Here is a 15490-nt window from a genome sequence, read left to right on the forward strand (position 1 = left end):
GTGGGTGTTGATCGACACCAAGAGGAGTGTCGATCGACACCATCAATTTTGGTTTGACCGGGTGGTTTTGAATTGTCGCTTTGGCTTGGTTTGGTTCAATTGAAGCTCCTAACCGATGTACTTAAGAGAAAGTCAAACGAAAAGGGTTTTGGGAAAGTGTTTTGTTGCCGTTTAGAGAGAGAGTTAGAGGGAGAAAAGAGTTCTTGAGAGTTTGGAGGCTTTTTGGGAGATTATTGGCTTGGATTGAGAGATCTGTTGCTGTGGAGTGAATATCTTGTGCTAGGAACAAAGGAGAAGGCTTCTAAGTGTTGGATTTGTCGTTGTTGATTTAGAATCTTCCTGCAAAAGAGGTGAGTGCATGACCATGGCTGATCTAAGCCTGAAAATCCTTTGTTTTGCTTGTTTTGTTGTTGTTTGTGTTGTATTCTTGTGTCTTTGTGATTGGATGTGGTTTTCTATGAGTTTCCAGGAGTTTTGGATGAGTTTCGGACGATTTGGAGGTTTTGGGAAGCGGTTCTTCGACATTTGGCTTTGTGCAGATCGTGTTGCAGAGTCGGTGTTGATTGACACCAAATAGGTGTCGGTCGACACCATGTTGGAGCTAGTGTCGATCGACACCAACTTGTCTGTTATGTGGTTTCCTGTTTTGTTAAACATTGGTATCTCGATTGCTTGTGTGTATAACCCAGTAGATGGGAGGATTGCTCACTGAGTGTTTATTAAATACTCATGCATCTCAATTTGTGTCTGCGGTGCACGTAAAGGCAAAGTGGGAACGTGGAATCAAGGCGATGAGGAGGAGGATGATCTAGGGTCTCGTTTGTGTGATGTTGATTAGGTATGGTTATGTTGTTGGAACCTTGGTTAGAGTCATGTTAGGTTGTTGGATAGAATGACTAGAAATGTTATTGTATTAATGATATAATGGTTTGGTATTATTAGTATGTTTCCGCTGTGCATAATGTTTGTTGCTGGTTTAATGATGAGTTGTGGTTTGGGTTGGTTTAATGATGAGTTGTGGTTCGGGTGGTACAGATCCTACCGCTGCAGATGCTTGGAGGACGAGTGTGGAACGTAACTTCCAGACTCTGAGATGTCCTGAGGAGTTTTGGGTGGACATAGGGGTCCACCACTTGATTGGTGATGCTCAGTTGTAGTGGAGATCAGTGGCTGCTAGGAGAGTGCAGAGGGAGATGTCTTGGGCTAACTTTGTCGAGGAGTTCAACCGCAAGTATGTTCCTAGAGAGGCATTGGACCGGTTGGAGGTGCAGTTTCTACAGTTATCTTAGGGGACTCAGTCGGTACGGGAGCTGGACTTAGAGTTTAGTAGGCTTCTGATGTATGGTGGTCGGGCGATGGAGTCTGAGGTGGCTCAGATTAGGAGGTTCATGAGGGCGCTTTGTGAGGACTTGATGGTCCACTGTAGAAGGAGGAGGGCAAAGTTAGTGGAGACTGCAGCTGAGGAAGAGGATGATCTAGGTCTTGTTTGTGTGATGTTGATTATGTATGGTTATGCAAAAATGTGGGGTGTTTGTAAAGTTTTCAAATTAGATAAATCCGCAATCCCAGTTTTATTTTTATATTTTGAAAAAACGCAAATTTAACAAATAATAGGGTGATTGGGTGTTGAAGTGCGGTTTTGACAAAAAATGAATGAAAACCGCTTTTTATAAGCCTCCAATCACTACCTAAGTCCGTTTGGTGAAGTAGGAAGTTTAATTCAGTCAAATAGACAACCATCACTGGAACTTTGTTTTATGCATCCAAATGCAATAGTTACATATGCAAACAATAACTTTTATCATCATGACCAAAAAAATATATGTATCATCGTAATGATTATATAAGCCAATAAATTTTGGCTTTTGGTGTGATGTCTTTTTAGATTCAGAAAGTGATAGTTGGTAATACATAGTTGTGAAATGTGAATCATGTGTTTTAGAAACAAAAACTGGAATCTGAACATAGCAACGTCGTCATTCTAACAAAAAATTTCCCATACAAAATTTGCTTAAATACAAGATTTATAGTTTTCGTCTTAAATCTGTGCATAGTTCTGCTTTCCATGAACGAAATAAATGGTTGGCGAAAACATATCTAAATAATTAAAAAGAATAAACCCTCTCACGAGAATTAAATAAAGATAAACATTCTACTTTATACATGTAAGTATGTAATATGTCATATATATTTTAACATCTAATTTGACATTTGAGAAATTGATAAACCTATGTAAGAAAAGATACGGTTGATGTCACTTGCGACACCACAAGTGACTAGTTCAAAGTCGGAACTAGTTTGAGTTCATGTATATACTCATGTTTGAGTTTGTCTGCAGTGTGTCACGACATGAATAGACATTAATACCTGTTGAACTTATATTATTCTCATTCAACGAATTCACATAGCTTGAGTAACTTGAGATTGATGGTTTGAATGATAAATAAAGACTATATTATCCATTACCATGATTACTCGTAAAAAGAAAAAATACCGTGAAATATTTTTTTACTTTCCAAAAAACGACACCTCATTTCAGTCTTGACCACAGCAGGAGAACCTCCTGTCGTTAATTATCATCGTCACCAAAATACATTATAAAAACGTAAAAAGAAAAGAAAGCTGAAAATTACTTTGGACTGTGTGGATCAAAAGTACGAGACATTTTTCAACATGGAGTTGTCCCACGGTTGCATTGTGTTTATATAATATTATGTGTGTGTGTAAATATAATAATAAGACGCTAAACGTCTACATCGCATACTTCCTTCAAGCATTTGGCTTCTTTGGCTCATATAAAACTCTATACCCATCCCAACACTTAACCTTTCTAATCATTTAACTCAACTGAAGACCAAATTCTTTTTATTCTAGTGTTATTTTCTTGAGAGTACAACGGAGAGAAAGAAATGGGAAGAGCACCATGTTGTGAGAAAATGGGGATGAAGAGAGGACCGTGGACTCCTGAAGAAGATCAAATCTTGATTAACTATATTCATCTTTATGGTCATTCGAATTGGCGAGCTCTCCCTAAACACGCAGGTAATTTTCACTTTACATCATATATAAACAATTCTTGTTATGTAAAAGCAATTTTGATCTTTGAAAAAGAGTATGTATAAGCAATTTTGAATTCTGTCAATTAGGTTTACTTAGATGTGGGAAAAGTTGCAGACTTCGTTGGATCAATTATCTGAGACCTGACATCAAACGTGGCAATTTCACTCCTCAAGAAGAAGAAACTATCATCAATCTGCATGAAAGCTTGGGCAACAGGTTTGTCTCTCTTTTTTTTCCAAGAAAATTAATCATCAAACCAGTTCCACAATTTTCTTACAATTTGCAAAATAAAATGATTTTTTATAAACAATTTGCAAAATATTTTAACACCGTGGGACTGAGGAGATTCCCACCCGTGATTTCCTCAGACTCAAACCAAGACTACTTAATTATGTATTTTGTTTTCATAGAGTTTTTAATATTAAGAAACACGCAAACAAGATCTTTACTAATCAATGTTATTAGAAAAGATTTGCACCTTGATCAATGCAAAACATATGCCATGTATTAGCTTTTGTTTTTGTTGTTTTCCTCTATCCCCATGTTTTCTGCTGCAACTAAAAAGCAATATACTGTATATATTAAAGTCACAAATTGATGAAATCTATACTATATTATATGTGATACACTTTTTTAAAGTGTTTTAGTATTGTTTGTTTCTTATTAATTTAGATGGTCTGCGATTGCTGCAAAGTTGCCGGGACGAACCGACAATGAAATAAAAAATGTTTGGCACACTCATTTGAAGAAGAGAGTCAACAAAAAACAAAACAATGGCGGAGACACCAAAGACATTAACGGAATTAACGAGACCAGTCAGACCACCAAACATGATGAAGACAAAGAATCTATGATTGTGGAGACAACAACCTCTCCGCAACAGTTTTCTAGTAGCATTACGACGTTTGATATTTCAAACAACGAAATTATGTCGTACGAGGATATTTCCGCCTTGGTAGATGAAAGCTTTTGGTCGGACTTCGTATCGGTAGATAATTCGAATCATCATAAGGAGAAGAAGCTAGAGGAGGATTGGGAGGGATTGCTAGATAGGAATATTAAGATAAATAGTTATAATAATTCGGAGTTGTATAATGATGACATGGAGTTTTGGTTTGAGCTTTTCACTAGTAATCGTAGAATTGAGGAATTTTCCGACATACCTGAGTGTTAATTTTAATTTGTGCTGTTTTTGTCGCTAATTTTAATTTGTGCTGTAATCCACATGAATAAATTTAAAAGTCCTTTTTTTCTCTAATTTGTAAACTTTTGCATCATGTCTTTCGCGTTTGCATGTAAATTATATGAATCTTTTAAAACGTTTCTTTAAATCCCCGAAAAGTTGACAAATTCCCTTTTCTTAGGAAAAAAGTTCAGTAGACATTTCTTTATAAAATATGTTAAAGACTTTTAAAACAGATATTAGATGAAACACCAAAACTATTTCTTTGAAATTAAATTAGAAATTCTCACTTCATCATCACTAAAACCTTATACTTTTGTTTAATACTAGTCGCCAATTTTTCACGTTTAAAATCAAGATAGTATTGTGATTTTTGGTCGTTGTGGATGCATACGTCATAATTAATCCTATAAACTTTCATGACGAAAAACTATATATTGTTTTTGGACGTTGTGTAATTTAATGTTGTTTGAACTTAAACCGAACACAAAACTCAAAAATCGGTTCATACAAACCGTTACATGGTTTGGTTTAGAGGGATTTTAGACCAGGCTGATCACTGATCCTTCTTATATTGTTGAGATAACACAATGGCTAAAAGTTTAACCTAAAATTTTGTGATTGGTTTAAGTTCGTCAACATTAAATTACACAATGTCCAAAACAACATTTAGTTTTCCGTTTGTTCATAAAATTTAGATATAGGATTAATCCTGATTCCTGATCCAAGACATTTGAAACGCTTCAATGTCTCCATTCTCCAAGTCCAAGTCTTGATTGAACCGAACCGGAATATAAAATCGGTTTACGAAAACCGTTATTAGTTCATCAGAGGTTTTAGCTTATCCCTCGCCGTCTTTATCTAATCCGATTGCTTCATCTTCTTGGGGAGGAGGAGCTTTAGCGTTCCACAACACAAATGGCTTCTTCGGTTCTCAATCTCTTCAAATCATGTAGACCCTTTACTTCAATACGCTTCTCTTCTCTTCCCAAGTCTCAGTTCAGAAGTCAATTTCTCTTTAAACCCGGAAAGTTAACTCAACCCCGTCGATGTTTCACGGCTCTGGCATCACTAACGGACGGTGGAGATTCGATTTCAGGAGAAAAGGAGCTGTGGCTGCACAACACAATGAGCAGGAAGAAGGAGCTGTTTAAGCCCAAGGTCGATGGTAAAGTTGGAATGTACGTTTGCGGTGTTACGGCTTATGATCTGAGCCACATTGGGCACGCACGAGTCTACGTCACGTTCGATGTTCTTTTGAGGTATTGACTTGGATAAAAGAAGCGTTTAGTTTTATTGGGTGATGGAAAAGTTTTGATTTTTTTTTGGAATTTTGATTGGGAATTAGGCAGGTACCTTAAGCATCTAGGATATGAAGTGTCTTATGTTCGAAATTTCACGGATGTGGATGACAAGGTGAGATCATTTATGTCAAAAGGAACTGCTTCTTGGTTTAAGTCATATGCAACTTAGTTCTGTTTTAGTAGTTTAGAGAAAGCTATCATCCTTCAGGGGAGTTTTAGTGAGAACCTCTTATACAAACTTAAGCTCTGTTTAGAAGTGTAGAGACAGCTTCTGGAGTCCTTCAAGAGAGTTTTGTTTGTGAGAACTTCTTAAGAATTAAGATTGAGTTTTGTGGTACCGTTTGATTAATTGGATAAGTGACCAGTGTCTGTTACTGCATTCCCGGACTGCTTTTTGAGTTATTTCTTTCTTGGCGGCTACAATTCTGAACTGCGGGAAACATCATAATCCTAATCGGCAAAAGAATTGATTGTCAGCGTCTTTAATACTGTTAGTCTATCTCACTTACTTGTGAGAGGCGTGTAAAAGAATGGATCTTTCTGCCATCTAAATTGCTACATGAGAACTTTTCGACTTATAAAGCTAGCTGATATTATTGGTTTTGAGGGTGGTGGGGATGTGTTCCTATAATATACAAAATTGGAAAAGATCAGAATTTGTCTTTGTCAGGGAAGAGTTCACTTAGTTTTATCCTGTTTGATTGCTACGTTCATCTGCCTGCTGTTGTGTCACAAACTTTGAATAACCTTTACAGAGACAATTAGTGTATTCAGCTCGAAGCATAGAACTAGTTAGACATTTTCCGTCCCTGTATTATGCTACAAGGATTTCACTAATCTTTTCTGTTTTCTTAATCTGTCTCTGACTAGATTCTGTTATGTAGACTTTCAATTTGTCTTGTTGAAGCTTCCTGCAGCTAGATTCCCAACTGACTCATCAAATTTTAAATTTTTGTAGATTATTGCCCGAGCGAATGAATTAGGGGAAGATCCAATCAGTTTGAGCAGACGATTCTGTGAGGAATTTAATCGAGATATGGAACAGCTTCAGTGTCTAGATCCTTCTGTCCAACCACGTGTCTCAGATCATATACCTCAAATCATCGACCTGATCAAGCAGGTTAGGTCATAAGTACTTCACTTTGTCCTAATGTTACTAAAAAATTGCTAAAGATATATATATTCATATGCGATGTTTTCCAATTCAGATTCTTGATAATGGCTATGCCTACAAAGTTGATGGAGATATTTACTTCTCAGTCGACAAACTTCCAACATATGGAAAACTGTCTGGACGAAAATTAGAAGATAACCGTGCAGGCGAGAGAGTTGCAGTTGACACGAGGAAGAAACATCCAGCAGATTTTGCTCTGTGGAAAGTAAGCATTTTGATTTCGTTTTAGCTCTACATTTTACTCATTTGAGTATTAAAAGACTTACAAATTTTTGGACAGGCTGCAAAAGAAGGGGAGCCCTTTTGGGAGAGTCCATGGGGAAGAGGGAGGCCAGGTTGGCACATAGAATGCAGTGCGATGAGTGCCGCATATCTCGGTTATAGTTTTGACATACATGGTGGTGGAATGGATCTTGTGTTCCCTCACCATGAAAATGAAATTGCTCAGAGTTGTGCTGCTTGTGATAGCAGCAACATCAGCTATTGGATCCATAATGGTTTTGTTACTGTTGACTCCGAGAAGATGTCTAAATCCTTGGGGAACTTCTTCACAATCAGACAGGTAAACATTTTTTAGTTTTGCTATTTTCCTCTTATATCCAACATTTATATGTAAATCTCGTGTTCAGGTTATAGACCTTTATCATCCTCTTGCTCTGAGACTTTTTCTAATGGGAACTCACTATCGATCTCCTATCAATTACTCTGATTTCCTCCTAGAGAGTGCTTCAGAGCGCATCTTCTATATTTATCAGGTAAACCTTGTTTTTTATCAGTTAGAAGAATTGCATTTTCGGAGTACTTCTCTTGTTTTTTTAAGCCTAAGATGCTTTATTTTGGGGCACAACATTATGTTCTTCTTCACTACAATCCTTTGAAGATTCTCATTTGCTTATTGACAGACGTTACACGACTGTGAAAGCGTTTTAGGCGAGAAAGATTCGACACATGACAATGATTCTGTTCCTTCAGACACTTTGACAACCATTAACACATTCCGTGGTGAGTTTATTGCCTCGATGTCTGATGATCTCCTCACACCTGTAACTCTGGCAGCAATGTCAGAACCATTGAAAACTATCAACGATCTCATTCACACCCGAAAGGTATGTATAACGTTTCTGCTATTACGTTTATATGTTTCGAAAATTGGTTTAATGATATAGTTGATCACATGCTGATTTCAGGGGAAAAAGCAAGCAAGAAGAGAAGAGTCACTTAAGGCTCTAGAGACAACAATCAGAGATGTTCTTACTATCTTAGGGCTTATGCCCACAAGTTACTCAGAGGTACAGCTTCCACTATCGCAGAGTAATGATGTTGCGGCAGGGCAAAATTCTCGACCCATATAAAGCCTAAACCCGTCAACCCCAACGCCATTTTAGTGCCGGACCGAAAACACTAAAGTCAGGGTTGGGATCAATATGGGACGAGCCAGTTTAGCCAGTCACAACTTCCCAATGGCACCCATCAGTGTCGTTTCTTCGTTACCATTTTACTCGTTATTAGTGTTTTTTAACTGTTCTGTTTCCTTCAATCCTCAGGTTCTTGTTCAGCTAAAAGAGAAGGCGCTAAAGCGAGCTGGACTGAAAGAGGAAGATGTGTTGCAGAGAGTGCAAGAGAGAACAGACGCAAGAAAGAACAAAGAATATGAAAGATCTGATGCAATTAGGAAAGATTTGGCATCTGTTGGGATCGCTTTGATGGATAGTCCTGAGGGAACAACTTGGAGACCAGCCATTCCTCTTGCCCTTCAAGAACCTGTAACTACACCTTGAGCTTCATAACTTATACTATATAATCTCTCCTTTTTTTTCGCAACTTATACTATATAATCTTTATTCTTGTTTTAATGGTTCATAATATTTTTTGTATCATTTTTGTTGATTTTGACTAAACACACTAAAGAGTAACACTGGATTCTTGTTTTATTCATTTTTATGTTCAAGTTCAGCTACTTGTTATGTAATGGATACGCTCAATTATCATAGGGAGTTGATCAAAAAGCTTATTAATCTTACATTATAGAGTTGTTTAAAAATATATATATACACAAACTCATACTCTCTTCCATACATCTACTTCAAGAAAAAAATTGATCAAATTGAACCGAACTAAGATCCGGTTTGGTTCATTTGATTCCAATTTAGTTAGGTTATATATATATATATATATATATATATTCCAATTTCTTTCTTTCTGAATATATATTTTTTATTTACTTAAAGAAGAAGCAAGAGATGTTTAATTTTGGAGTAATACATATGTGGTGGAGTCTCACAAGGGTTTCACAAAATATTGGTTTTGGGTGGGTAATGATGAAACAAGAGAATCATGTGGAAAATTCGGGGACCCTCTCGTTTCAATGTCGATTGTCGCCTCAATTTTATTTCTTTCTTTTAAATGAGTTATTCGTATCAATCCAAAAATGTGAATAAAATTATGATGGAACTTACGTAATCTGAATAATAAGTGGATGTTGATTCTTGAATGGTCCTTCTTGTGTTCTAACCATATATGGAAAGGCCATAATTCCATATCTAAGTCGAAAGGCCAAGTCTTATTGGCTAATGCCCACTTATATTCTCATAATTGAGTATTATTGTTGGAGAAAATTCTCGTAAAATGAGTTGGCTTGAAGTTTATACTTTGTTAGTGATGTATGGAGTTATATATATACTTGTTGATCACATTACATCCACAATATTAGTGCCCTACGTAATTGGAACAAAGTTTTCTTTTTATTTGAAAAAAGGTATATTACAAACTCAGACTATTTTTTTCGACGTCAAGCATAAAAATATGTGCAAGAACATTGTTCTAGCTCAAAGTAGAAACCTTTTATAGGCTGTCAAATTTTCGATAGCATTGTCGGTCGGGTCAAAAGGGAATACTGACCCCAAGAGAAAATTGATTAGGTGTGAAAGAAATGTTCATATTTGGAGTAGCTTTATTATATGTAATTATTGACATCTTAATTATATCTTAATTAAAAATGGGCAGAATGTCTACATTTTTTAATATGAAAATATTGAAAGATGAAACTTAATTTGAAAAAGTGGGGATTTTCACATAGAAAAGTATAATTGAAATATATAACAGATATAATTTCGTATATAAGAGATAAGTTACTATTTTTTTTTTTGAACGAAAAGAGATAAGTTACTCAAGTCCTTTTCATTGAATGATTCATGAATCCGTGGGTTTCAAAACGTAAAGGGAAATGGAAATGTAGAATTATAGAATTGCTTTATCATTTCAACTGAATTTTACAATATGTGTAAACTCAGAAATGGACAAGAATCAATAAAAGTTGAAGGGTTGGGGGTCTTCCAGTGCTCTGCGAGGAACAACTTACACAGACAAGACAAGTGAGAGACAGAACTCTGGCTCTACCTCTAACACACTCATGAATGATGCAACACTACACAATGTACCAAATAAGTAATATTTTATTTTATTTAGTTTCATTTTAAAAAGAGATTTTAATATTTCATCTCTCTACACAAATGAGGATATCAAGGTACCAAAAGTGTTACATATAAGGTTTAAGGTACTATAAAAATGCTATAACATACGTTGTTTGATTATCAAATTTGACAAAGATTGTTTCCTCCGCTGGACATATTGTTGTGTGACGCTATCTAAACTTTTATATTGATTAAAACTTATAACTTATTAATTGAAAATGTGTCCAATCAAAACTTTTTCAAGTTGTAGTTGTCGTTTTCAGTTTTTTTCTTCCATTTAATTATTAAATACTTTATTTATTTTGAAAATGTTAAATAATTTAAATTATTTTATGAAAATGACCCACAAAAAAAAATCAGACACCCATCACATAATTGAACAAGCAAAAATATTTAGTAACAACAAAACTGATGTGTTTCTCTCTCTTCAGTCTCTCTCTACCTATATAATTTACTATAGCAACCATAACTACAATTTTAAAGGATTTAGTATTTTCACAATTTGCAAGTATGTATCTGTACAATATATGATTTGTGGACCTTATTTATCTGTGTCAGTTTAATTGAGAACCTGGCAATATGCCTAATGGAGGAATAAAATCATTAAGCCTACATAGTCATTTGACTTTGAAAACATATTCTATGTATCGTCATTAGAATAGCATAAATAAAAACAAAAATTGAAAAGCTATTTCTTAATGTAATTGGCTAGATATAGGGAATCATTTTGTTATTATAATTTTCCGTTATTCTTAAGATTACAATTAATTAACTAATCAAAATGATGGTGCACTGCTATTAGAAGAAGTTGTCATCCTATTATATGCAACAACTAGAGATTGCATCTTTATGTTTCAGAATTGCATGCAACTAGCAATCATGAGGCAATTTTCTGTATTAGGGAAGTAAACCCTATAATCATGTTGCGCTGTTAGCTATTTTTTGTTTCGTTTTGAATAACATTAACATGTGTTAAACAATGATGATAGTAGTATTAAGTATAGATCACTTTAAGAAATTAAGAATGCAATACTGTAAGAAGGTCATGTACATATTATGACTATTATGTTTAATATAGTATTTTTGCAACAGTATAAGTACATCACTCTTATATACATCAGAACATCGAATTAGTCTTTCCTCTTGTTGGTTGGCCTTGACAATGGTATGATATCATATGTTAGTAAGAAGTAAGAACCGTAGTTATTTCATATTTTTTTCTTTCTTTACATCCCATCCGTAGTTATTACATACTTAGTGGCTAAAATCCATACAACATCGAATTACCATAATTAAATTTAAAATACAACAGTATCAATTACCATATCCACAAAGTATTCTAGGGTTTATGCAAAAGCAGACATGCACATTGTTCGTCTTGAGTAAAAAGTATGTACTAAGAAACATCAATGTGGAATTTTTAAGGATATTTTTTTTTGGTTTTCTTTCAACAACAGTTATAATGTTGCTTTAAGAGAACATATCACTCACTAGTAAACCTATGAAACCTACTTAAACATGAACAACAAAATAAGTTTGGAGATGAAACAAAATTAATTACGACAGCGTAAATATTTACTGAAGCACGCCACGTATATATGCATGTGAATATTAGTGAGTGCGTGGGAACGAGTTCAGTAAATAAAATCTTTGAGGGGAATTTGAACATGGAGAAAATTTCATGAATTTTAAATAGATAGTGCAATCACTGTCAACTACTATAAGACCACTGTTAGTTCGCTGTCACTTTTAGAAAACGACCACTGCTTTGCATCAAAAGAAGAAAATCAATAATACCATTCTAGACTTGTAGTATCATCATACTACATAAAACGATTTTAAAGTAAACCTAAGACCTCTCTGTTTTAGAAAAAGNGTATTCTAGGGTTTATGCAAAAGCAGACATGCACATTGTTCGTCTTGAGTAAAAAGTATGTACTAAGAAACATCAATGTGGAATTTTTAAGGATATTTTTTTTTGGTTTTCTTTCAACAACAGTTATAATGTTGCTTTAAGAGAACATATCACTCACTAGTAAACCTATGAAACCTACTTAAACATGAACAACAAAATAAGTTTGGAGATGAAACAAAATTAATTACGACAGCGTAAATATTTACTGAAGCACGCCACGTATATATGCATGTGAATATTAGTGAGTGCGTGGGAACGAGTTCAGTAAATAAAATCTTTGAGGGGAATTTGAACATGGAGAAAATTTCATGAATTTTAAATAGATAGTGCAATCACTGTCAACTACTATAAGACCACTGTTAGTTCGCTGTCACTTTTAGAAAACGACCACTGCTTTGCATCAAAAGAAGAAAATCAATAATACCATTCTAGACTTGTAGTATCATCATACTACATAAAACGATTTTAAAGTAAACCTAAGACCTCTCTGTTTTAGAAAAAGAAGAAGACCAATATAACGATGATAGTTATGATACATATTCATATATTATATATACACATAAATACATTTGAATTTCTCTTTTATTAGATATAAATAAAAACTGAAAACCCTACCTTCCTTCCCCCAACATACACTAGTAACAAAAGAACCCTTAAGTTCTTCTACAACTGAACACATAACCTAAAATTAAAATCAACATATAACAAAGAGACAAATTCACATTTCAGATTACATAAAATACTCCATTTCTCTTATATATATTATTCTAAGTAATTACTTCTCAAACTTTAATTGAGTAGTAGAACTAGTACCCGATAGCATTTGAAATTGTTGGTGGCTAGCTACGGCGGAGGAAGACGAAGCAGGCGACTGAGGAAGAGGACGCTTACGCTTCTTCTTCTCGTAGCTAACACCTCTAGCTTTGCTCTGCATATCTCTAACTTCCCTCAAGTAAAGCCTAACGGCACGAGCTCCAAACGGATTCGTCTCAGGCTTACCTCCGTTCTCTTCAAAGGCAGCTCGAAGACGACCGATGAGTGCGTCGAGACTTCCCCAAGCTTGTCGGAGAGGACAAGGACACGGTGCCGGAGGATTTGGATGGCCGTAGAAGTGACAAACGTCCGTGTGGACTTTTGTCTTACCGAACTGGTCCAAGTAACGGAGGAACTCGAGCACGTGAGCTCCACTGCATCGGGAAAGCGAAAGGGGTGGCCGATGGTTCCTTAAGTACTGTCCGAACGTGTTCCAGTCTCTCCTCTTCTGGTTCTCGTAACGACTTGAGTTAGCCGAGGGTGAGGAGGAGGAAGACGGTGGTTGCGTTGCTTCAGCTGCGGCGGCTCCGGTGACGGAGGAGGAGTTGTTTGTGATGATGCTGAGGTTTGTGACACCTCCGTAAGCTGAAGAGCCTTCCATCAATTGAGGAATCATATCCATTTTTTTAACAGATCGATCGATGTTGATTAGTTCTTGATTCTTGATGATCTTCTTGGTGGATATGGAGCAGCACGAATTGTGTTTGTGCGGTTGGGAGATATAAGGTTACTTTGTGCAGATATATATTTTGCGTATTATTGAAATATTATTTTCTATTTTTGGGCAAATTGAGAAAATAATAGACTTTTTCGGATTTTTTTTTCTTTCTTTCTCTTGTTTTGTTATGTTTATATTACTCGAGATAAGTGGACTATAGTTTTCATATCTTTACTCTTTTGTATCCATTGTTTGTTTTGTCCCCATATGATATATATACCGGGTTTGGTGTTTTTAACGTAATATTTTGAAATTAATGTCGATGAACTATATAGCCTTTTTGGGACAATACTAAACGAACGTTTATGAAAAGTCTTTCTAACAACTTCATAACTTGACTCATAAATAATAGTGGACTATGTAAGTAGAACAACTACAACTGAAGAAAGATCCTTGAACTCTTGGAGTATCGAGATATTATGTTCGTTTTAGTGGGTATATATATCTTAAATACTCTTATCACTTGGTAAATAAAAGAGAAAATCGTTATAGCTTTTAGGAAAAATAAGCGAACGTATAGTGTTTATATTTGGCTTCATTATTTGATAAAGACTTGTAAGCTTGGATGTCTCCTTACACTTCTTCTTCTCTCGCTATTTTTATTCAATGAAAAATAATTTTCTGTCGCTATAAAAAAGCAGAAAAGGAGTTGGGCATTTAGGTGTGGACAAAGGCGGCCAAAAAAAAAAGTTTGAAAACGATGGAAATTATATTTTTCTTCAAATATAACAAAATTGAATATTTTAGTTATATATTTCTATCAAGGACTGGAGAACTGATTGACAGTTCCTTGTTATTTTACAAAAATAGCCCTCAATTCTTCTCCCTTGGACACATATGAAAAGGGCTTTTCTTCGGACCATTGTGCAAAAGATCTTTATTATCTATATAATATTTATTTTGTCCCGACATTAAAACAACTTATTTAGAGCATGTTGCCTGAAAATGGTAAAAAAAGTATAGAGCCAAGAACAAAGTTAGACCATAGGCTCGTCTCCCCTTTCAGTAAATTCTTTAATAACGTAAAAAAAGGTACTGATTCTAGTCTAATAAATAATTTGTAATGTTATGACTTACGACCACACACACGAAAAAAAAAACTATACTGTATCGACCCAAAGTGCTAAATACAGTTAAGGAATACTACGCTTATTTAGTGTATAGACTACTAATTATTTTTACTAAGCGAAAGTGTATAGACTATTTAGACGATAATATATTGATCTAAATTCGTAGGTTTTTTAAACGAGAGATCAAAATGGAAATTTTAATCTTTTCATGTCCCCAATGTTCGATCAATAATATAAGTTATAGTGACATTTCACATCAATATCACATATCAAATGAGGAAATATATAGACATTGGGTTTACTCTAGAATTTTTCTAGCTCCAAAACTAGTTTTTGGTAACAAAGTACAAATGTAAACTAAATTTCAACCTCGTATAAGAAAACATATGCTCTACCAATTGAACTCTCTACCATTAGCATTAGGTTAACATTGTCGAGTTGCTCCGCAAATGTATTCACAAAACGACAAAATATTCTGGCTAGATCATACTAAACTACAAAATCAATCCTCGTTTACATAAATCCCTAAATATGTATAAACTACATCATCCGCCAAGAACATTAGATATTGTAAGTTTAATTAAAAAGTCTTAAAACACTAAACACTAACTTTCCTCAACTATTTATCATTGAACACGACACACATTGCAATTAGCTAGGTACTAGCAGTGGCTCGAACTTCGTAACACTGCTTTTGTAACTATCAACGAATATTTAAGTAACCAGTGTACTCTCAACATTTTCCTTACGAGTTATAAATTAAGTACCATCACCTAGAAACTG

The 15490-nt window shown here is 34.9% G+C and overlaps 3 protein-coding genes across 4 annotated transcripts; 2 read left to right on the forward strand and 1 right to left on the reverse strand.

Moving 5' to 3' along the window:
* On the forward strand, window positions 2786-4318 carry LOC104749758 (myb-related protein Myb4-like). Its single transcript, XM_010471450.2, has 3 exons — window positions 2786-3042; window positions 3147-3276; window positions 3733-4318. The coding sequence occupies exons 1-3, from the start codon at window positions 2910-2912 to the stop codon at window positions 4232-4234; spliced, it is 765 nt and encodes a 254-aa protein (XP_010469752.1). The 5' UTR covers window positions 2786-2909; the 3' UTR covers window positions 4235-4318.
* LOC104749759 (cysteine--tRNA ligase, chloroplastic/mitochondrial) lies at window positions 5109-8674 on the forward strand. 2 transcript variants are annotated; one of them, XM_010471451.2, is made up of 9 exons: window positions 5109-5505; window positions 5596-5659; window positions 6506-6667; window positions 6756-6926; window positions 7002-7283; window positions 7351-7476; window positions 7624-7827; window positions 7909-8010; window positions 8266-8674. In XM_010471451.2, the coding sequence occupies exons 1-9, from the start codon at window positions 5162-5164 to the stop codon at window positions 8497-8499; spliced, it is 1689 nt and encodes a 562-aa protein (XP_010469753.1). In that variant the 5' UTR covers window positions 5109-5161; the 3' UTR covers window positions 8500-8674. The 2 variants fall into 2 exon arrangements, with proteins under 2 accessions (XP_010469753.1, XP_010469754.1); XM_010471452.1 differs by having other exon boundaries at window positions 5313-5505; window positions 5592-5659.
* Window positions 12671-13743, reverse strand: LOC104749760 (protein LIGHT-DEPENDENT SHORT HYPOCOTYLS 3-like). The gene has a single exon (XM_010471453.2). The coding sequence runs from the start codon at window positions 13539-13541 to the stop codon at window positions 12882-12884; it is 660 nt and encodes a 219-aa protein (XP_010469755.1). The 5' UTR covers window positions 13542-13743; the 3' UTR covers window positions 12671-12881.

This window comes from Camelina sativa, chromosome 16 (genome assembly GCF_000633955.1).
Source record: "Camelina sativa cultivar DH55 chromosome 16, Cs, whole genome shotgun sequence".
Lineage (NCBI taxonomy): Eukaryota > Viridiplantae > Streptophyta > Magnoliopsida > Brassicales > Brassicaceae > Camelina > Camelina sativa.